A 24,592-nucleotide genomic window follows, 5' to 3' on the forward strand; every position below is an offset into this window, starting at 1 on the left:
TTTCCAGGTCTATTTTATCAGGCAGCAACTCCATTTGAAAGAAAATGGGTGAAATGCAACAAAAACATGTTTTACACAAAATTTTTAGCATTGTAAAATGTGTTGCTGTGTTTCAAATTGGAATTTTATAGGAAGTCTTAAAGTGAAGTAGTTTATGACATTTCAGTTCTGTGCTTTGATCTGTATGCAATTTATTTTGACATCAGTTGACTGATTAAGATCGGATCCACATTTTGCTCTCTGATAAGGGGCAGAATTTTCTGGCTGGCGTGTGGGTGGCAGAGCCCGCACGTCAGCGCTTAAAATGTCACGCTGGCGTCCCGACGTCAGTGCGCGGCAGCACGATGTTTAGGTGGCCCTTAACTCGGCAATTGAAGCCGATTTTGAGGAGCCCGTGCGATCTTCGCCTCTGCGCATGGGCCCAACGGGCAGGCGGGTAACTGATTTTTTAACAAACCTCATCCACGTGTGGGATATGTGGGCTCAGAGGGTTTGTTAATGTTTTTTCTGAAGTGTTTAATGCAGAAAGTGTTTTAAACTTGCCTGTGTGATTGTTAGCAGTTCAGATCGATTTCCAATAGCTTTCTCTGTACTTTGAAGCTTCAGTTCAGCCATCTGCAGTCAGTAATCTTTATCGAGCCTGCAGCTTTCCAGAGGCTTCCATTTAGCCTGGGTATGGGTTCTGACATCTCCACTGGAGGCAGCTCCTCTGAGAAGGAAGGGAGGGATAGAATAAGGAGGAGGCCAGCAGTGGACAATCAGCCTCCAGGGGAGCCACCTTTGGGAGGCCAGGCGCAGGCACAAGAGGCGCAGGGCCAAGAGGTTGTCCAAGGTGGAAGGGGCTGCAGAAGACACCACTATCATGCTGCCAGGGTATACAGGCGGCGAAGCAGCTACCTCAATTTGATTGAGGTGTAGTGCCGAAGGAGGCTCCAACTGTCAAGGGAAACAGTCAACTTTATCTGTCAGATGATTGGCCCTGAGATCTCTCCTAACTGTGTGAATGGACACCCCATGCCAGCGGCTCTGAAGGTCACAGTTGCCCTCCACTTCTATGCATCTGGCTCCTTCCAGGGCTCGGTGGGTGATCTTTGCGGTGTCTCCCACTCAGCTGTCCACGCTTGTGTCAAGCAGGTTACAGAATCTCTGTTCAGGCAGGCATTGATCTTCATCCACTTCTGCTACGACCAGGCAAGTCAGGCACAGCGAGCCAGAGGCTTCGCGGCCATTGCTGGCTTCCCCCGTGTCCAGGGTGCTATAGACTTATACGTGTGGCCATCAAGACGCCAGCAGGTGAGCCCGGTGCCTTCATCAACAGGAAGGGCTTCCACTCCATGACCATGCAGATAGTGTGTGATCACAGGATGCTGATTCTGCAAGTTTGTGCAAGATACCAGGCAGCTCCCACGACGCCTACATACTCAGACACTCCCAGGTGCCGGTGCTCTTCAGTGCTCCAGCCCGGCTGGATAGTTGGCTGCTGGGTGATAACGGCTATCCTCTCAGCAGGTGGCTCATGATGCCTCTCTGCCATTCAAGAACAGAAGCTGAGGAGCACTACAATAGGTGCCATGGCACCACAAGGGCTGTGGTGGAGAGAGCCATCGGCCTTCTCAAGATGCGCTTCCGTTGCCTGGACCGCTCAGGGGCGCACTCCAGTACCCCCCAGATCGTGTCTCTGTGATAGTGGTAGCATGCTGCGCTCTGCACAATCTTGCGCTGGAAAGGGGGGATGCAGTTGACGATGAAGACCTTGATGCAGTTGATGAGGCTGCACATGATGAATTCAGCAGTGGTTCAGAGGATGAGGAAGCACAGGGCAATGATGAGGGGCAGCACGCCGACCTGCTACTACACCAAGGAGGCAGGGACACCCGGGACACTTTAATCCAACGAACCTTCAGCTAGCTCCACACACATGGATCAGCAAGACCAGCATTGCCTGGAACTTCCACACGTGGCACTTAGGTGTTACATCTTCCACCTCATCAGCTGCAACTAAGGGCTTAGGACAGAAACATCAATGTCCACTCAAACACTCATGAGATTTCTGTGAAACATACAAATGCAGCACCAAGGAAACACCCTCAGCCATGGTGAGAAAAGTGGACTTTATTGCCACCAAAATAAAGCACAAATGTCACTCTGACGCACATAATGATATATTCCCTAATCTAGGGCCAACACAAAATCACCAGTGACAAACCTAACATGCTTTATCCTTACGTTTGCGGGTGCTACTTTTAGGTGCCACCCCATTGCTCGGAGTGGCTTGTGAGACAGCCTGCTGACTCTGCTGTCCAGTTGGCGTCGATGACCTGGGCGGCCATCCTCTGGCCCAGGCCCCGCCTTGGAGGGAGTGGCCAGTTCCAGAACTGGCACCTCTTCTGTTGTCGCAGCCTCAACGGATGCAACGGTCACTGGCAGAGGGGCGGAGGAGCTGCTGCCCTCATCCGGAGTGCCCTGAGAGGAACTTGCAGTGACGACAGGCAGCTGCTGCGCCGATGTGAGTTCACATTGGACCTCCCTGCTCACCACAGATGGATGGGCACCGAGCGGCGACACTTGGTGCCCAGAACATCTCCCACATTGCCAATGACCACCTGTGGCCATTAGCACTGTGAGGGCTGCAGGTCAGAGTAACTCAATCAGAAGATTCTCAATCTGCTGGAAGCCCCTCTCCATGAGAGTCGCCAATCTCTCAATGGAGGAAGCTTGAAGCTCTGTCCTGAGGTTCATGCCTTCATTTACACTTTGCCTGGACTCCTCCACCATAGACACCAAGTAAAGCACACCCTCATACAACCCTGCCAGATGCTCCTGCGCACCCTGCTGCTTGTTCTGCAGCTGCTGCATGGCGGACATCTCCAGAGGCACATCATCACTGCTGGACTCAGCATGTGCCTGGTCCCCTGCAGTCCTCCGGCTGCTGGCGCCATCGGCACTCTCTGTCCGTGTCATCTCCTCCAGCGACTGTGAAGTGCCCTCTCCACTGTGCCCCGGGACATTAGCCGACGTCATAATCCTCACCTAAGTGTTTGTTGCTGCACTGGTGCCTGGCTCGCTGAAAGGACGTGACACAAGCTGCAAGTGTTGGCCCTCAGGTGTAGAGGAGGGGCTCTGGACGTGTTGGTGGCGGCCATGCGGTGGTGATGCTGAAATTAACAACAAGGACAGTGCATCAGTTAGCGTTCAGTCCCTTTCATCCCTTCCCCCTCCCAGCCTCATAAGTCGTTCACCCTTCAAGAACCTAAGGAGATGAACATTGGTGGGGTGGTAAATAGTCAAGAGGAGGCCCAAACATTACACGCGCATACAGACAGGCTGGTCAGATAACTTAAGGAATGTTATATGGACAAGTGTGCGGTTAAGCACTTGGGCAAGACAAGCAAGGTACGGGAATACATGAGTAATGGTAGGACCGTGGGAAGTCTCGACAATTACAGGGACCTTGCTGGCCAGACCTGTTAAGGTAGCAGAATAGGAACATAAGGCGTTTAAAAAAGTCAAAGCCAGACTTGCCTTTATTAACCAAGGAATAGAATGTAGGAAAAGGGAGGTCATGTTGCAAGTGCAGAAAACACTTCTGTGTTCAGTTGTGACCTGCGCTTCATGGGAGGGATGGCATTGGAGTGGGGAGAGTGCAGGGGTTCCTGACCTGGATGCGTGCTGGCCTGGAGAGTTGGAGTGATGAGGGAACATTGCAAACACTTGCGACATTTGCCGTGGAGCACAGGAGACTGACAGGTCACATTATTGACCTTCATACCGTTATGAGGGGCATAGAACGGGTGGACAGAAGGCAACATTTCCCCTTGGCGCAGGGATGACTAACGTGGTGGTATTTATTTAAGTTGAGTGCCATGAGGTTGACAGGTGAGGTGCTGAGGACCTTTTGGACAGAGTAATGTGGGATGCACAGGCTGAAAGGGTGGTGGAGATACAAACCCTCCTAAGATGCAATAAATCTTTGGATGTGCAGCAGCGATGCCATGGCATGTTAGGCCATGGGGATAGTGGTCAGAAATGGGATAAAGTGACTTTGAAAGGTGCTAGAGACGCGCATCCTCAAGGGGCCGAGGGACCTTTGTGTATGACCCACACGTCTGACTGTATCAGTCTGTGAATGAGCAGTGTTGCTGTATTAACGGTTGCAGCAACCATCAGTGCTTTGGATGGTGGGGAGATAGAGTGGATGGGACTGTGGCCCTCAAATACCTGGCCGCTGCACCCCAGCCTCGCTGACACCTGCCGACCTGGCCGCCTGTGTCCTCCCCCGCTCCATGGCCTGCTCCTCATACGTGGTGAGGTGCTGCAACGCGGTGTGCCCACCACCAGTCTGCTGACACACTCCCGGATATTGCTCTCAGTTTTTGCCTGCAGAACATAGAAGAGCATTTATTGGGGCTGATCACTCATATAACCTGCACGTGCACGCGCATCCCAACCACAGTGGCCCATCTGAGGCCTCCAGCGGCTCCTGTCCACACTAGTGGTGATCAGTCCCCCGAAGATAGTACGGCTGTTCCCAACCCCCTCCCCCAATGGCCACCTTGGACACAGTCGGCATCCATCACTTTGAATAACACATGGGTCTTAGTGCCCATGGCAAGGAAGCACAACTAGGTGCGGCGCTGAGGCCAGCAGATAGCTCTTGGCCACAACACCTTGGGGCTCCCCTTCCACCATCTTATCACCACCAATAAAACATTTGTTGGAGTTCTGAGTATGTGTCCAGCTGCCTCCCCTGCAGGTTGCCGCCAAACTACTCAAATGCGACAAACACCAACATATGCTGCAGGGAGAACCCATCTTCTCCTCAACCACTAAGGCTGATGTAAGCACGGTCATTATCTGTTTGCCCACCCAGCGTGCGCCAAGTGCCCAATGCAGTAAGTCTACCTGCTGGTTAAAATGGCCAAGGCTGACATGGTACTCACCCTTCCAGAGCGCAGCAAATCATTGAAGTGCTTGCGGCACTGTGTTCCAGTGTGCCTCACAGCACCTTGAGAGCTAACAGCCTCCGCCACCTTTTGCCACGCCTGCCTGGTCACGTCGGGGGCCCTCCTCCTTCCTTCCTCTGGAAACAAGACCTCCCAATGGTTGGACACCTCTTCGAGAACAGCAAGGCAGGCATTGGAGAACCGAGGGGCACAGTGGCTCCTCACTGGCCTACCCTGCAGCCTGCACCCCTCCCCCTCCTCTGCCCTCACCTCTTGTGCAGCCCGGTGACTGGCCATGGTCAACAGCCTAAAGGAGGCTGCCTGGCCGCTCTTTATACAGACTGCCGGTTTCCCATTGGAACCGGCGGTCTGAGCACGCCCGCCGACGATTTAATTTTCCCGATGAACACAGGAGTCTGAAATGCACTGGGTGAGCCTTAATTGGCCTGCCTGTGCAAAATGGCACTGCGGCCTGTTTCAGCGGCGGGGATTGGCTGCCCACCCGCCGCCAATCCAGTCGGGCCCACCTGCCCGTCAAACTCAAAATTCAGCGCAAGGAGTACAAGAGATCTTGTTTTTCATTTGAGAATCTGCTCAATTTGAAGCCAAGTTAAATAGGCTACTCAGACTTGACCTAAAATTAAACACTCTTAGAATGCTAGAATTAGAGATTTATGCTGTCAAGTTCACTTAGGAACATAAGAATTAGGAGCAGGAGGAGTAGGCCACTCGTCCCCTTGATCATGGCTGGTCTGATTGTAAGCTCAACTCCACATTCCCCTGATAATCTTTCACCCCCTTGCTTATCAAGAATCTATCTAGCTGTACCTTAAAAAAAAAATTCAAAGACTGCTTCCACTGCCTTTTGAGGATGAGAGTTCCAAAGACTCTCAACTTTGAGAGAAAAAAATTCTCATCTGTCTTAAATGGGTGACCCTTTATTTTTAAACAGTGACCCCTAGCTCTAGATTCTCCCACAAGAAGAACCATCCTTTCCACATCCACCCTGTTGGGCCCCCTCAAGATCTTAAAGGTTTCAATAAAGTCATCTCTTACTCTTCTAAACTCCAGTGGATACAAGCCTAGCCGGCCCAACATTTCCTCATAAGACAACCGCTCATTCCTGATATTAGTCTAGTAAACCTTCACTAAACTGCCTCTAATGCATTTATATCCTTCCTTAAATAAGGAGACCAAAACTGTACACCATATTGCAGATGTGGTCCCACCAGTGCCCTACTTTTGTATTCAATTCCCCTCGCAATAAACAATAACATTTTATGGGATGTGGGCTTTGCTGGCTGAGCCAGCATTTATTGCCCATCCCTAGTTGCCCTTGAAAAGGTGGTGGTGAGCTTTCCTAATTATGTGCTATATCTCCATACTAGCCTTTTGTGATTCATGTGCTAGGACACCCAGATCTCTCTGAACCTTAGAACTCTGCAATCTCTCACCATTTAGATAATATACTTTTTTAACCTTCTTGCCAAAATGGACAATTTCACATTTGCCCACATTACACTCCATTTACTAATCTTTACCTACTCACTTAACCTATCTATGACCCTTTGTAATTTCATTATGTCCTCTTCACAACTGACTTTCCTACCTATCCTTGTATCATCAGCACATTTAGCAACCATACCTTCGGTCCCTTCTTCCAAGTCATTTATATAAATCGTAAAAAGTTGAGGCCCCAGCACTGATTCCTGTGGCACATCACACGTCACACCCTGCCATCCAGAAAAAGACCCATTTATGCCAACTCTGTTTCTTGTTAGCTACCCAATCTTCTATCCATGCCAATATGTTGCCCCCTACACCATGAGCTTTTGTTTTCTGGACTAACCTTTGATTAGGTACCTTATCAAATGCCTTCTGGAAATCTAAGTGCAATACTTCCGCTGGCTCACCTTTATCCACAGCACGTAACTACTTGAACAACTCCAATAAATTAGTTAAACATGATTTCCCTTTCACAAAACCACATCGACTCTACCTGATCGCCTTGAATTTTTCTAAGCCCCATGTTATAACATCTTTAATAATAGCTTCAAACATTTTCCCTATGACAGATGTTAAGCTAACTGGCTTGTAGTTTCCTGCTTTCTGTCTCCCTCCTTTTTTTTGAATAAAGGAGTTATGTTTGCTATTTTCCAATCTAATGGAACCTGCCCTGAATCTAGGGAATTTTGGAAAATTGAAACCAACGCATCAACTATCTCACTAGTCACTTCCTTTAAGACACTAGGATGAAGTCCATCAGGACCCGGGAATTTGTCAGCCTGCAGCTCCAACAATTTGCTCAATATCATTTCCCTGGTGATTGTAATTTTCCTCCCTCCCTCCCATTTCCTGATTTGCTGCTATTTCTGGGATGTTACTTGTACCCTCTATAGTGACAACTGGTGCAAAATATTCAATTCATCTGCCACCTCCTTATATTCCATTATTAATTCCCCAGACTCATTTCTATAGGACCAACACTCACTTTGTTAATGCTTATTTAAATATGTATTGAAACTCTTACTATCTGTCTTTATATTTCTAGCTAGCCTTCTTGTACTCTTAATGTTTGCCTCCTTATTAATCTTTTTGTCATTCTTTGCTATTCTTTAATATTCTAATCTTCTGACCTGCCACCTGTCTTTGCGCAATTGTATGTATTTTTACGTTTAGTCCTGTCTTTAACGGATGGTGGGTCTTCCCCTTGTAATGCATTGGAATGTATCTATTCTGTGCATTCTGAAATATTCCCTTAAATGTCTGCCACTTCATCTTTATTGTTAGCTAGCTCTGCTTACATGCTTTCACAGTCATGTTTATTTAAGTTTAAAATACTAGTCTTGGACCCACTCATCTCTCCGTCAAACTGAATCTTCCCAAATTTAATCCCTTTCTCCCACTATTTAGTTTAACACCCTCTCTACTTCCCTAATTATGCAGCTCACTAGAACACCGGCCCCAGCAGAGTTCAGGGGTAGAATGTCCCAACAATATAGACCCCACTTGCCCCAGTACTGCTGCCAGTGCCCTTCAAACTGGAACCCACGTCTCCCACACCAGTCTTTGAGCCCCACATTCATTTCCCTAATCTTATTTGCCCTATGCCAATTTGCATGTGGCCCAGCTTCATAATTTGGTGCCTAGCTCCCCATATTGAGTATGCAATACCTTCTTCCTCATCCTGCCTATGTCATTGCTACCTACATAGACCACAACATCTGGATCCACCCCTTCCCACTGTAAGCTCCTCTCCAGCCCTGAGCCAATGTCTTGAACCCTGGCACCGGATAGGCAACATAGCTGTTTGGACTCTTGCTCTTTGCTACTGAGAATAGTTTCAATCCCACTCACTATACTGTCCCCTACTACCCCTACATTCCTTTTTGCTACCCCACTTGAATGGCTTCTTCTACCACAGTGCCAGTCAGCTTATCCACCCCACAGCACTCACTCTCATCCAATCAAGCTGAAAGAACCTCAGATCTGTTGGACAACTGCAGAGGCTGACACCCCTGCCCTCTGGATCCCCTTGTCTGCCTCAGCTGTAGTCACACCCTCCTGTCCCTGGCCACATTCTAAGTCAGAAGATCCTACCCCAAGGGGTGTGACTGCCTCTTGGTACAAAGCATCCAGGTAACTTTTCCTCTCCCTGATGCGTCGCAGTGTCCACAGCTCAGCCTCCAATTCAATAACTCTGAGCAGAAGCTCTTCAGGCTACAGGCACTTACTGCAGACATGTTTGCCCTGGATCACACTGGTATCCAGGAGTTCCCATGTGCTGCAGCCTTGACACATCACCTGTCCTGCCATCCTTGTATTTTAATTCATTAATAACTTAATTTATTCAATTATTTCTTACCACAAATTCCTGTTCTATTTTAAACCTTAGGAATAAAATGGACCTTAACCATTCACCAGATACTCACCAAACAGCTAGCTTGCTTCTCCTGTAGTAGAGCAAGAACCAAATTCTACAGGGTGAAAAAGTTAGAAAAAGCAAAGGAATGCCTCCCTCTCCTCCTCACAAAACTCCCTCAACTCACCAAAACTTTCAGCACTCCGTTGAGGTCAGACTCCAGTGTCAGTGGGTTTCACTTTATTTTTTTTGCATCCGTAGCAACAACTTCAGCCCGAAAGTAATTCATTGGCTGTAAATAGGTTTGGATTTCCTTATGATACGAAAAGTAGTTATTTTGAATTAGGAAAGCGTCGTTTTATTTCTTTGAAATGTATGTTATTAACTTTATCCCTATCTTATGGAAATAATCTCAATCAGTGAATTTTGACAGAAAAGTGAATGCAATGAATTGGAATGATGATTTCAAAATGTTGTTAAATCTGTCAATTTAAGCCACATCCTGCAATAGGAAAATAGCCCTGCACACTGTTGAATTATAACTATTAAGTATTGACTTGTTTACTACCAAGTTGGTAGCTCTGTAGCAGAGTTGTGCACATCTAATTGCTCCTCCCATTCCTGCCTCCCTTAACCTGCCCCTCCTCCCAAATAAAATTAAGAATTTGCTGAACTTTTGAGAGTTCAATCTTAATGAAAGCCTACATACATCATCTATGTGGGATATAGGAACAGTTTTGCAAGTAACGTGGCAGACTGGCAGCTTTATTATTTGTTAGTTTCCAGTTAAGGTCACTGGAGTATTTTGATTTGCTCTTTGGAATTTGAGACTTGAAATGCACATAAATTGAAAAATACATTAATTTTCACAGGCGATCGCTAAGGCACAATATAGCTTTGGAATTGTTACCCAGTGGCTTTCTGAGCCAGAATTCTACACCATCATCAGATGGGGTCAAGAAGGATGATGGTATGAATAGAACCTTCAATTCCTTTTATAGAAAATGTACTTGGCACCCAGTGTGAAGCCTTACTTTTCATTAAAGAAAGAAAATGTAGGGGAAAAATACTGCATTATGAACAACAGTAGTGTGTTTTTCAAACCTCTTATCTGTAGGGAATATTGTAACACTCAATTGGGCATTTCATGTTTCATTTGCCCATCATTGACACCCATGTCTTTAGCTACCTTAACCCCCCTAAACTCTGCATTCTGCCTCCTAAACCCCTCTATCTCTTTCTTTGAAGGTGTTCCTCAGCATATATCTCTGACCCAAGTTTTCACCTTAATATGTCCTTACATGGCTTGATATCAGATCATGTTCCTGTTAAGGGACATTTTACTATTTTAAAGACGCTATATAAATGCAAGTTGTTTTTCCCTATTTGCTCAATTTCCATGTACAAATCGAAATGACCCTAACACCATTTGGAAAAGTTGCCTCTAAAAACTGATCTAATTCAACTTTGTTGCCTTGTGACCCCGATTTGAGACAAACTATCGATTTTCCTAATGGAAAATACTATGGATACTGGAAACCTGAAATAAAAACCAAAAATGCTGGAAATATTCAGCAATTCAAGTAGCATCTGTGGGGAGAGAAACAGAGTTAACATTTGTGACCTTTCATCAGAACTGGTCTGTCCCCACAGATGCTTACAGACCTGCTGAGAATTTCCAGCATTTACTGTTTTTATATCAATTTTGCTATTCTTTCTCTGATCACATGTTTGCCTTGCTTTCACACTAATTTATGTTACTGCTACTTGAAATCTTTCACCTTATATCCCAAGGACTGTAGAGTTTTAGAACTGCAAAGATTTGAATTCTGGCATTTTTTGTTTTGATAAAAGAGTGTAATTAAGCTTACCTGTATTTAAATGGCTCACATTTTGAAGAATGATTTCAGCAATGCAGACTTTGTTAATTTAAAAATTGGTGAAATTTTCAGTCTCCCAAAGACCCACTATTTCAGCTTGCCAATACAGAAACCTTTCTCCGGCAAAAGATAACTCTGATAAAGAAAGCAACCAACAATGCCAATTTCTATCCTAACTTGCTCATCAAAAACAAAAGCAGTAATTCCTCTTTCCCAGTGGAGACCTGTCCATGTTCTGAACAAATAATAAATCCTAGCAGGTTCCCAGGAGGAGATCTGCCATCAAACACATCCAGATGTGCTCCACAACAGCGGGAGGTAACTGCAGTGATAGACAAAAATGGCTATGCTTTGTTTCATTCCAAGTTTGTTAAAAGATTTCCCAGATCAAGGCTATTTTGTTTAAACCACTGAGCCAATGTGACGATCTGCAGAAACTGCTGTATGTACTGTCTACCATAGAGGTTCCAGTGTCTCAGGTAATTCTAGAGAACACAAATTAATAAATAAAATTCAGGTATATGAAGATGTGGATTCAGTGTAGGGTCCTGAATTACTACTTATGAAGGAAAGGTTCTGTTGCAAATCATCCATGCTGTCGATGACACTGCATATTTACTTACTGAGAATGAACCTTGAGACTGGAAATTGTACAGATTTTAATTACCAAGAAGATAGAAAGCATTTTTTGATGTTCAAAACTTAATCTGCACCTTTTGTAGAGAAAGGGAGAGCAGAATAGGAGTACGTTGAAAGTAAACCTTACAAGTTTATGCAACATCTATAGTAATGCCATGCTTAATATATGTGGAAAATTGTTATGTATTGAAGAAACTGTTTTATTGCTTTTGAATATGTAATTAGTAATGACCGCTCCTCCTCCAAGCAACCTACAAGTGAGGAATTATAAACTATCCCACATCTGCTTTAAATAAAATTTGAATTTTCATGACTAGACCGTGGATTTAGAAGTTACATAGGTGAGCACCTACATGTTTCGTTCCCATCTGCACTGCAAAAAGATGGTAAATGTGAGAAATTGTGGAAAAATCTTGGTTATACTATTGAAAATTAAAGTTGATTCTGCAAAAGCAGAAATATTTGAAAAGTATAATATTAGACCAGTGTTTACCTTATAGATGCATTTGACTTTGTAATCTGTGACTAGAAGTAATGTCTAAAGGGATAGATTCGCTGTTACATGTTTATGGTCATATTCTGTTTCTATAGTCGTGATACCCAGTATTCTTTAAGCTTTTGTTTATGGTTGTGCTTACTTGAGTGCTGCTTTTAACCTTGTGAACTTGACACACCAAATCATTTAGCTGGAATGAAGTTAATAAAACTTTGAAGAGGTTGTAGATTTGGTTGGAATGAATTTGTGATGATTTCTTTTTGTTTAGTTTATTACCAGGCACAATGTACTTTTGCTGAAGGTAGTCCTCAAGTGTCACTGGAGTCATTGCAGGGCCCTCTGTCCCTCTCTGCTGGAAGTGTTAAGTTTCAGTCAACTGCATCAGTTAATCGGCGGAAAAGTAAAAGACTAGAAAACAAAGGGGTAGAGAGGTATTGTGTTAAATACTTGCATTTGTCTCATTAAGTTAGTATTTCTGATGTTTTCTAGTAATAGCTTTATTTTGTATACGTTTGATTTAAGGATTGAGTAAAACACCAATATGATTTTTATTTTTCAATTTTTGTAATTTAGCTTACTTATAAAACAGATCAATGCATAACTGGTTTATCCTTAAAGCGTGTACCAATAAGTCATAGTCATAGAGTTATACAGTACAGAAACAGGCCCTTCAGACCATCATGTCTGCGCTGGCCATCAAGCACTTATCTATTTTAATCCCATTTTCCAGTACTTGGCCCATAGCCCTGTATGCTATGGCGTTTCAAGTGCTCATCTAAATACTACTTAAATGTTGTGAGGGTTCCTGCCTCAGGCAGTGTGTTCTAGATTCCAAACACCCTCTGGGTGAAAAACTTTTCCTCAAATCCTCTCTAAACCTCCTACCCTGTACTTTAAATCTATGCCCCCTGGTTATTGACACCTCAGCTAAGGAGAAAAGTTTCTTCCTATCTACCCTACCTATGCCCTTCATAATTTTGTATACCTCTATCCGGCCCCCTTTCAGCCCTCTCTGCTCTAAGGAAAACAGCCCTAGCCTATTCAGTCTCTCTTCATAGCGGAAACGCTGCAGCCCAGGCAACATCTTGGTGAATCTTCTTTGCACCCTCTCCAGTGCAAGCACATCCTTCCTGTAGTCCAGCTGCGGCCTAACTAATGCTTTATACAGCTCCAACATAACCTCCCTGCTCTTGCCTTTATTAGTCGCGACATAGAATGTAAGTATCCTATCTGCCTTCTTAACCACCTTATCTACCTATGCTGCTGCCTTCAGGATCATGTACTGCCTTCAGGGATCTACGGACATGAGCACCAATGGTCTCTGTACTTACTAGTTTCCTACCACTCATTGTGTATTCCCTTGCTGTTAGTCCTCCAAAAATGCATCGCCTCACACTTCTCAGGATTAAATTCTATTTGCCACTGCTTTGCCCATTTTACCAGCCCAGCTATATTGCCCTGTAATCTAAGGCATTCCACCTCACTATTTGCGACACCACCAATTTTCATGCCATCGGCAAACTTACTGATATATTCATGTCTAAATCATTAATGTACACTATAAACAGAAAGGGTCCCAGCACCGATCCAGAGTACACTACTCGTCATAGGCTTCCAATCGCAAAAACAACCTTTGACCATCACCCTCTGCCTCCTGCCACTAAGCCAATTTTGGACCCACTTTGCCAAATTGCCCTGGACCCATAGGCCCTTAGCTTCTTGACCGTTCTCCCATGTGGAACCTTATAAAAAGCCTTACTGAAGTCCATGTAGACTACATCAACTGCACTATCCTCATCGACACAACTAGTCACCTCCTTGAAAAATTCAATCAAACTTGTTAGACATGATCTCGTCCTGACAAAGCCATGCTGGCTATCCCTGATTAACCCCTGTGGAGATTAATCCTGTCCGTCAGAATTTTTTCCAATAGTTTCCCTACCACTGATGTTAGACTCACTGGCCTGTAATTACCTGGTTTATCCCTACTACCTTTCTTGAATAATGGTACCACATTCACTGTCCTCCAGTCCTCTGACATGTGTCCTGTGGCCAGAGAGGATTTAAACATTAGTGTCAGAGCCCCTGCAATCTCCTCCCTTGCCTCACATAGCAGTCTGGGAATACATCTCATCTGGGCCTGGGGATTTATCCACTTTTAAGCCAACTAAAATCATTAATACCTCCTCTCTTTCAATGCTAATTTGTTCAAGTATATCACAGTCTCCCCTCCCTGATTTCTGCATCTACATCGTCCTTCTCCATAGTGAACACAGATGAAAAGTAATCATTCAAAACCCCACCTATGTCCTCTGGATCCACGCACAGATTGTCACTTTGGTCCCTAATGGGCCCTCCTCTTTCCCTTGCCCTTAATATATTTATAAAATGCCTTGTTATTTTTCTTTATCTTGCCTGCCAGTGTTTTTTCATGCCCCCTCCTCGCTCTCCTAGTTACTTTTCTAAGGACTCCCCTACACTCTCTATACTTCTCAGGACATTAGATTTAAAATTACAAGGGAAACAACCATGTTATTAGGTATATGATTGCCAAGTTGCACAATTCTTCATTTATTGCACTTGCTGGAGGTGCAGCTTGAGAAATTGCGTACCTGCAGCCCTGATTTTCTATCTGCTAACTTGATTTAAGATTGTGGAATCTGTGCCCACCATTCTCTGAGTGTCCACTTAAACTATGAAAAATAGGCAGCAGCAGCACAATAATAGATTTCCTTCTTCGCTTTGGCATCAGACATGAGCGAAAGGAAGAGTAACTTCAGGTGATAAATTGCATAAGAAATATAATTGCACAACATTAAAATGCTTGGGTGACATTTTTCTATATCTTATTGATACCAATATGCTGATCAAGCCTATTGACAACACAATGTGTGTGTGGGCAATTTTTAATTTTTACAGTTTCTACATTCTCATTTTTAGGTTTTTAATTTATTGTTGGGTCTGCTCCAATCTCCATAGCCACTTCCAGGTATTCTGCACTGTACACATTTCCCAGTGTGCTCAGCTATTGTCTTTCCCCTAGCCTCCAACCTTGCTTCCAGGCCTCCCTTGCTGCACTGTCCTCTGTTCCTGTACCTGCTCCCTGATCCTGCCGACATTTATGAAGTAAGGTTTTACTTACAACTGCTAGCTCAAGGTAAATTCAGCCAGCATGGGAGCAGACTGGGAGCAAATAAAAATGTACTTGAAGCTAACGTCTCCTGCACTCTCCTCTTCCTCCTGTTTCACTGTCTGTGTGTGTTCGTAGGTCTGTCACTCTCACTAACTCACTCGCAAAAAAATATAGCACATGGTTTTTCATATTTATAAGTTGTCTGGGAGAAAGCCATTGAAGTGGTAAAATTATGCATCACCCTTTAGTGCAGTAACTTCAGTTTTGTAGGCTATTCACCACAAAGTTTGAGACCATTGGTGCAGGTACCTCGACTCTTCCTTCTTTCTGGACCCAGCTTCCCAACCATTCAATCCCTCAACTTCCATGGCTTTGCAGTATCTGACTTTGCTATTTTCAAGCTCATCTTTTCCATTAGACCCACTTACTGCTTCTTTTGATCTCTTTCCACACAATTCCTAACTCTGTAACTCATCTCCCTGGCCTCCACACTAGCTAACATTTTGTGTTTCTCTCTATTCTGCACTGTGATTCTGTATGATTATACTTGCCACTCCTCTAAAGCTCTGCTATTATCAGCCCCTCCACAAATTAAATCTTTTATCCTCACCAAAACTTGTCCTATCACCAGCATTCATTTTCGATTGGATTGTTGTAGGTATTGCCACCTTCCAACACCATACCCGTCGCTTGTAACACTATGTTGAAATCTGTCCTGTGTTATGATATGGCAGATGTGTGCCAGGCGAATCAAATTCATGTGGGAAACTTGATCATGTGGCTACAACTGTTTTGCAATTTGTATTTTATTTTGAGATGCATGCCCTGAATTCAGAAGTAATAAGACTACCATGACTTCAGAGGTTTTTTTTAGAAAACTAAATTAAACATTTATTAACAAAAGAAAAGATTTCAAACCCAAACATAGGTCTACAAATGACTACTACAGTAACTCCTAAAACCCCTAATTAATCTGGCTCACAGTTACACTTCCTTTAAGGCAACAGTGAAAACAAGTAGATTTAAACAGACCCAGGCAAAGCCGCACAATACCCTGGACAGTTGGATTCAAAGTGAGTTTTCTCTGCTTTGGTTCCTGTAGACAGTAACTTAATGCATAGAGGCTGGAGGCTTTTCACACTTGTTAGATCTTAGAATTCTTTATCCTCTGCCACACAGCCTTATCTCCTTTATACATGTTTCTCCCTTTTTAATGCAAATTCCATTATTCCGCTATGTCTCTGGAGCTTTACCTTTTTCATAATATAAATCTTCATAGTTCTAATTTTATCAGTAACCTTTGGGAAAAATAAACACACTGATTGGCTTAGCTTCTTCTGGCTAAGTGTAACATCTTACAATCTCTTTGAAATTCAAACTAACCTAATTTATCTAAAGATGCAAATTTTCCTTACACCTCACATTCTAAAACCTCAGCCATGTTTACGTATTTTGCATTTCAAACCTAGCTTTTTTGATGCTTCCAGACCTGCTGTCTCCAATTCAATTACATCCCGCACACACACACACACACAAAAAATTATCCAAACCCCATTATTCACCTATCTATACAATAAATCACAAGAATATTATGAGAATTATTATAATATTTTCATGACACCTGTTCAGTCTGTCTTCTATCTGTGCTATAATAATCAAAATGCCACTAACCAAAGTTCAAATGACATTCTCTGTAGCAGTGAGCATGGTGTCTTCCATCCCTGGCCTCTCCCCATACAGTTTTCGACACTGTTATAATGTGTGCCAGGCAGACCAAATCCACAAGGGAAACTTGGCCAGGATGTCACAACAGTTTTGCAATTTGTATTTATTACTAGAAGATGAGTGTACTGAATTCAGAAATAATAAGTCCACTAACGATATTTTAATTTAATTTTTATTAACAAAAAAGATTTCCAAGCAAATACATAAGACTACAATTGCTTAATTTTATAACAAATCCTAAAATTCATAATTAACCTGACTCCTAACTACTCACCCTCTTTAAGACAACAATCCAAAATAGATTTTAAATTTAAAAAAACAAGCCAGCAAGCTACCACAGTACCTACTTGACAGTGGAATTCCCAAAGGCTTTTCTCCAACTTTAGTTACTGGACATATCAGGCATATTCACAAATGGCTGGAGGCTTCCCAAAAGCTGTTTCACAAACTCCTGTTAGATCTTACATGACCCCCAAATGGGATTTTCTGCACCCGCCCGCCGCCATGATCTTCCAGTCCCGCCACAAGCCGGTGGACTTCTGGCTGGAGTGCCGCCTTGCCCGCAGCGGGTCCCACCTGCAATGGGGCCAAAAAATCCCGGCCATTCTCTTTTACATATGTTTCTGTCTCTAATCTGTAAATTCTATTGTTCAATATGTCTTTGGAACTATACCCTTCCCATAAAATAAAAACTTTCATGTTGCCAATATTGTCAGTAACCTTTGAGACAAATAAACACACTGCTTGGCCTTGCTTATCTGGCTAGTTGTAAACATCCTAACATCCCTTTGAAATCTAAACAACTTATCTAAAAATGCAAATTTCCATCACACCTTGTATGCTAAGTCAACATCCATGTTTACTCATTAGCATTTCAAGTACACTTCTACACCTAACTTCTTTTGGTAATTTCAAGCTTGCAGTATATCTGATGCCAAATGTAATTAGCTCACACAGACAGAATCATCTACACTCACACCCATAAACTGACTTAACAATAAACCAGAATAATATTATGAAAATTATTCGCAACAACACACTATCCTTCAAAACTTCTAACATCTAGCTTCCTGGAGTGATCTCATGTGGTTCCATTCCTACATATGTGAACATAGCAAGTACATCTCTAGGAATAACTTCCCTTTCCTGCACAGTCACTCTGGTATCCCTGGTTTTATCTAGTATTTAGGATCTATATTTGGATTTTTCATATTTCTCCTCTGCTTGCAGCTTCTGGGTGACATAACTAGCACAGCATCTGTAGATTTCTTTGTCTGCTGATGAGCCCAGCTCTACTTCCCTCTCCTTTGACAACTGGACCACTTCTATGCTATCAGATTGTCCAACATCCAGGTTTGGATGAATCATAACTTGCCCCTACTTCATCAGTGGAAGACTGGATCCAGGTTGGGATCCTGCCTCAAATATGTTGCCATCACTGATTTCATCCTCATCCCTGACTAATGTCTCAGACTGCACTAGGCCATTCACAACCTTGATGCCCTGTTTGACCCTGAGCCAAGTTTCAGCAGCCGTCCCTACCTCCAAATTCACACAATGTAACCTGTCCATCACAGGCACTACCTACTTCCACCTCTCATGCTGTCTTCCTTCATCACCTCCACACTTGCCCAGTTCAAGGGCCTACTTTCTGGCTGACCATCCTTCATCCTGCATATGCTTCAACTTGTCCAAAATTCGATTGTACGTACCTGCTCATATATTAAGTCCTGTTTTCCCAAAACTGTGTTCTTGTGCTTTACATTGGCTCTCTAACCCTCAACATATCTAAGGCGCATCTTTAAAAAGAGCCCCCTCAAAGCCCATCTCTTCAACCAAGCTTATGGTCACCTTTTTTTTTGTCCGTTTGGTGTTTGTTTTCTTTATGCCTATCTGTGACGTGCCTTAGCACTTTTTTAATATCAAAGACAAGATGCTGTGCAATTATTAATAGATCTCTTGCATTTATTTAAATTATATTCTAATAGTCTGATAGTGGGAATGATTGTGGGTGCTTTTACTGTTTCTTGTATTGCAATTTAGAAATTGCTTTGAATTAGTTATTTAACTAGTTAAAACTAGCACAGAGTTTGTTTTGATACTGCTGTACCTGAGCCCTTGCAAGGTTATTGCTAGTACAGCTGGACCTTTTTGAGATAGCAATGTTTTCTTTTCTTCTAACTTAGTAATGCTACACTTAGTGGAGCCTGTGAATTTGTTGAGCCTTAGTTCTTATACCTTGAAGGATTTTGTTTTACCTCATTGGATGTATTCAAAAATTACTTTTCCCTAAATGAAATCTTTAATAAGTATTTTAGCCATATTAACCAAGCAAATTTCTCTACATTTCAGCTGGTCAATAATTGGGCCATTCCAATTGTACTGGTTGCCTTAGATTGGAGAGAGTGGGTAGAAATCATCCAGAGTTTCTAGTTCTGATTGCTATCCAGTAGATCTTGCTAGAATTGTGCATGTGTGCACATGATGTAAATGCAGGGTCAAGCTTGGGTATGATGCTTCCCATAAATAAATAGCAAGGTGCCAACTGTGGGAAGTTGTTCTGGCACAGTGGATGGTAAATGCTGAGCTGCTCAAATCCCAGAGGGAAACTTGAAACAACTGCCACAACTGTTTTACAATTTGTATTTTTATTTCAACATGCATGCCTTGAATTCAGTAGTAATGAGTCTACTGAGTCTTAGAGGTGTTTTTACAAAGCTAAATTAAACATTTATTAATAAAAGAAATAATTTTAAGCACACACATAGGTCTACAAATTACTGCTATGATAACTCCTAGCTCCCCTAATTAATCTGACTCCCAATTACACCCCTGTTAAGCCAACAGTAAAAGCAAAATAGATTTTAACAGACCCAGGCAAAACACATGATACCCTGAACAGGGATATTCACAGTGAATTTTCTTAGCTTCGGCTCCTACAGGCAGCAGCTTGGTACATAGAGGCTCGAAACTTTTCACACCTATTAGATCTTAGAATGCCTTCCTCTTCCTTTTACATATTTTCCGCTTTGAATGCAAATTTCATTGTATCAATATGTCTTTGAGCTTTATTTTTCTAATAATAAAAATCTTTCATATTGCCATTGTTATCATTAAGCTTTGGGCAAACATAAACGTATTTTTTGGCTTCTTCTAGCTAAGTGTAACATTTCACTGTTCCCTATGGATTTAAACTACTCTAGCTTATCTAAAAATGCAAATTTTCTTTACACCTCATATTCTAACATTTCAGTCATGTTTACTTATTTGGCATTTCAAACCTAGCTTCTCTTCTGATTCATCAAAGCCTTCAGACCAGCTGTCTTAAATTAAGTTCCACACACACTATGACACATACAGACACAGACTATCCAGACCCCACTATTCCTACTTTACAATAAATCCCAATAACATTATGGAAATTATTATATTTTCATGACAGTGGTTAGCACCTTTGCGAGGACGTGGAGAGAAAACTTGACAAGAAGGGAAGAAGCTGTTGACAAAAGTCTAGAAGGATTATTTTCCAATATTGATCAAAATTCCACTAAGAATTAGAATTTATTTGTCTTGCAGGATGGAATCTGGAAAAGCTAGTTGCTTTTCTCCCAAGCTTAATCGAAAAGGAACGGTCCGCAAATCCTTGCGCTTAAGATTTGGCCTTGGAAAAAACAGAGACCCAGTAAGTTGTTAATGTAATAACCATTTAAAATTGGCAACTTATTGGTATGAGTATCTGTCTGTTCAATTCAGAGGCCTGATGTACCATAAGGATATATATCTTTTTCTCTCTCTCTCAGATGCATGCTATATTGTTGAAAAAACACACTGTTGAATGTTGTCTTGCGTTAAATGAGAACCCTAATTGGAGCCTCCCCTGTGATTGATGTCAAAATACTCTTCTCACTATCCATCATAAAGTGAAAGCCAAGTTTAAAAATATATATAACTGTTGCTAATTGGGTGTTTGTAATGCTAAATTGATATCTGTCTATGTGTCATGCTAAGATAATATTATAAAGACCTTTTTGATGTTATTCCCCTTGTGAATGCGCCCAGTTTCAATACATTTGTGACCAGCCAAAGCTCAATTACAAAAGTCCAATTTGTGTTCCCCTTCCTTCCAAATGTTTTTGGTGTATTGCTTTGCTTTAGTGTTAAGATCTGTGATTCTGATTGAAAACAGATTGCTCAGTTGAAATGGGTATATCTGGGACTCTTGATCTGGTTGGTAGTACTCTACAATAAATTAGACTTTCAGGTATCAAGAGTGTAAAGTTAAAGGTTATTGGTGACGTGCACTAGGTCTTTGATAAGCAAACAGATTACAGTAAGATGGATGATATTTCCTTATAAGGGTCTAAAAGACTAATGAATCCCAGAATTTAATTTCTGAAGGGAATGCTGTTGCCAAACTGTTTCTGTGATTTTTTTTTTTAATTTAAGGAAAATATATTTTACAACACAAATTCATGTCGTTTGCCCTGACTCTGCTGCCTGCACATTAAGGGAGTGGAGAGAGGGACATGAGGTGGGGTAGGAAAAGAGTTGGGCACCTAATTTTAATAGCTAGAAGTAAACATTTTAAAATTGTGCTTGTTATATTAAAGCAAATTTTAAATTAACAATTCTGGACTGGGCAGTGGAATTGAATTTCTGCTGTTTTTAAAAAAAGCAACTTCATTAGTGTAATTCAGAAGAGGTTGATGGAGGCTTTGGTGCATCTTAAAAGTTCCAGACTTTTGTTGTTATGCAAAAAACCCTTGCTATCAAAGTGCCCCTGGCCCTTGCACTTATATATTTGAAGTGCAATTTATATTTGCTTTTGTTCCTTTTATTAATGCTGAAGTTCAGTGTTGACAAAGCAATCAGCACATTTCTGGATCTGTAGCTTACAAGGCTGTAATTTTTAGAAAATCCAAAGGATTGAAGTAGCAAAGGATCAGATTTGTACATGCCCAGATTTTGCAGTCAGCTGTGAAGAAATAATTTTCACAGTTCACCTCACTGACTGCTGTCCACAAAGTTTGGTGGGTTTTTAAGCAGCACCTTGCTCTAATCTGGCATCTAATCTTATGCATCATCCCCTAAGACATCTACAGTGTCCATGGGCAGGGCAAGAAACAGCGAGGTTCTTTAATTAATCAGATGGAAGAATCCTTCACTGAGATGTCCAGAGCCTAAACCAGAAAGTATAAATTAGGTTTAAATCATGTACAGAAAGCAAAATAAAGATTAGGAAAGATTGATGGAATTAAGGGGGGGAAAGAGATTAACTGAAAAGGAAAAACAATAAAATTCTCCATCACTAACTTCTGAAGGAGTGAGACTCCATGGACAGAGTTTTACGCTCAGCATGCAGGTGTGTGCCCAACACGCTTGAGCATAAAATGACGCGCGATGACGTTGGGTGTGCGTCCCGACCTCATCGTGTACTCGTGCAACATTTCGTTCGGCGGGCACGCACCGGAATCAGCTGCACACCTGCCGATAATTGAAAGGCCTGTTAAAGCTATTAACAAGCTAATCAAATTCAAATTTATGCTGCCCGTCCAACCTTACGGTCGGCAGGCTGGCTAAAAGGCCAAGCGGCCTTTACATTTTTTGGGAAACCTCATCCACGAGTGGGATGAGGTTTCCTAAAGCAAATAAACATTAAATAAAAAGTTTATTTTGGAATTAAAAACATGTCCCATCTCATGTGACAGAGTCACATGAGATGGGCCATGTTTTATTAAATTTTTACTGCCTTTATTAATTTTTTTAAAAAGCGCTTCAATCTCCCTGAGGCAGCTCTGTGCCTCAGGGAGATTGAAGTGCTCCCTTGCGCGCATGCGTGAACTGTGCACTAGGCCTAGCTCTCCCTCCTTCCCCCACCCGCACAGGCAGTGCTCAGTGCTGCTGTTCGTGATCCACACAGGGCAGGCCTTAATTGGCCCACCCACATGAAATCGCGGAATGCAGCCAATCGTGGGTGGCAGTCGGCTGCCTGACCACCCCCATCAAGGGCAAAATCCTGCTCCATATTTTTAAATTTTATGGGCCAGAAATATTATTTGGCAGTCATTATCAATGACCATGCCATTAAAATTTCATTTGCTCCTATATGCACCTGCCTAAATTTTTATGGTATCTTTAGTGGGGAACTGATGGCAAATACTTAAGGTTCAAGCCGTTGAATGCCTTTCAATGCCAAATCTGTCGTGCACAGTATGGAAGAATTGAATATCTCAGGCTACATCCAGACTTCGGTGTTTAAACGTACTTGTGTGGATGCCAGTTGTTGTTGTCCAATTGACTCCATAATGGCTCTGAGCACTATTAGTATCATAGGTACTGCTGCAAAGTCTGGGCCAAACTATACTTTAGTTTTCCTAAAAATTCTATTGTACCCCAGAATGTTCCATTGCTGCTGTGTTCATAGCAATTACTTACAATTAGTTTTGCTGGTGCACAAGTCAGTAGTTTTAACCTTGGGTTATGTACATTGTTCCTTGTTAAATGTTATGAATATTTTAATTTTGCACAGAATACATTGTCCTCTGGAGGCCCAGCTCCAAATGGATCAGAAAACATTGGCTGGCGACTTGCAAATCAGCGTGATGTACACAACTACAGTTGGTTCTCAGCGGAAGATCTCCCATTTACCCCAGTTGTTAGACACACAGGGAAAAAGGGTAAATGTTGGCAAAATTCACCACTTATTTTCATCATGCAACCCACATATCTAGCATTATAGGTTTTAAGAAAGCCATGCGCTGAGTACAAAAATGAAAATATCACAGGGTTGTAGCTAAGTTTCCTTATTCTATAAAGCCCCAGATCTACATTTTTTGCAGTTTTATTTATCCCTGGTTGAAAAATTGTTGCTCCTTGAATTAGACCTTTTTATTGCTACAATGCTGTTGTTAAGTACAGCTGTTCTTTTGTTTTTGGGATGGTTCCAATTCAGCCCAGACTAATTAGATGGAAGTCTCTTCGACAAGAATCTTAAGTGAAAAGAGTTTAGGGAGTTTTAACTCCGGTAGGTATGAATTTGGATTACAAAATTGTCCACAATTTTTCATATTTTGAACTTTATTGCTATTTGGTCAGAGATACTGGAAAAATAAACATTCTGAGGTTGGAACAGATAGAGAGAACTTTACTCCATGTGTGGCAGACTCACGATTTGCAAGAGTTTAATGTTTTAAACTTGGAGGTGGGGGGAGGAGGAGGGAGAATTTTAACATCGGTAAATGGGTGAGCGGTTGTGGGGTGCATCAGTAAGCCAGCTTCAACCTGCCACGGGTTTAGTGAGGTAGGAGAAGGGCAGACAGCCGAAGTGCACCCAGGAGGTAGGTTGGCATTTTAATTATGTTAATGAGGCTGGAAGCCTTAAGTTTAACCTGCTTTGCAGGTTTAACCATGACCTACTTCTGGGCTTTGGGAAACCCAGCAGCTGCAGGAGGGTGAGGACAGCCTTGGAAGGAGGCAAATGCTAATCCAGCACTCTGTGGGCCAGAAAGAGTCAAGAGTGTTTACTGCTGCCTCATCCCCCACTCCTCTCTAGATTACACCCAGTAAGCTGTTTAATGGATGGCAAGTAGCTCTCTGCAGGGAAAAGCAAAATAGTTTTTTTTTCTACCAGACAGCTAAACTACTGACCTTGTACTTGAATAATCTGTCAGTCCTCTTGCCTCCTCATGGTTTAGGAGAACATTGAGCCTTTTAAGAGGGGAAATCCTGTTGCTTGCAAATGTGAATTTTCTGTCAATTGTGAAGCGTATTTAATATGCTGAACCAAACAAGTCCCTCCTAGTCTCATAATTAACTTAGTTTCATCTCCTTAATAGTGCAGCATTATTCATTATCTTTCAAAGATTGAAACAATAAAAATTGTTGTGCTAAATATGATACCATGTTTCCAGTATG

At 42.5% G+C, this 24,592-nt stretch overlaps 1 protein-coding gene across 1 annotated transcript in view; it reads left to right on the forward strand.

Moving 5' to 3' along the window:
* LOC121292204 (rho GTPase-activating protein 11A-like) overlaps window positions 1–24,592 on the forward strand; it is a 90,938-nt gene that overhangs the window by 63,457 nt on the left and 2,889 nt on the right. Inside the window, exons 9-12 of the mRNA XM_041213884.1 lie at window positions 9,678–9,775; window positions 12,089–12,251; window positions 20,255–20,360; window positions 23,208–23,355. Of these exons, the coding sequence (XP_041069818.1) occupies window positions 9,678–9,775; window positions 12,089–12,251; window positions 20,255–20,360; window positions 23,208–23,355 (515 nt within the window). The remainder of the gene's footprint in view (window positions 1–9,677; window positions 9,776–12,088; window positions 12,252–20,254; window positions 20,361–23,207; window positions 23,356–24,592) is intronic.

Source organism: Carcharodon carcharias, chromosome 20, assembly GCF_017639515.1.
Source record: "Carcharodon carcharias isolate sCarCar2 chromosome 20, sCarCar2.pri, whole genome shotgun sequence".
NCBI classification, from domain to species: Eukaryota; Metazoa; Chordata; class Chondrichthyes; order Lamniformes; family Lamnidae; genus Carcharodon; species Carcharodon carcharias.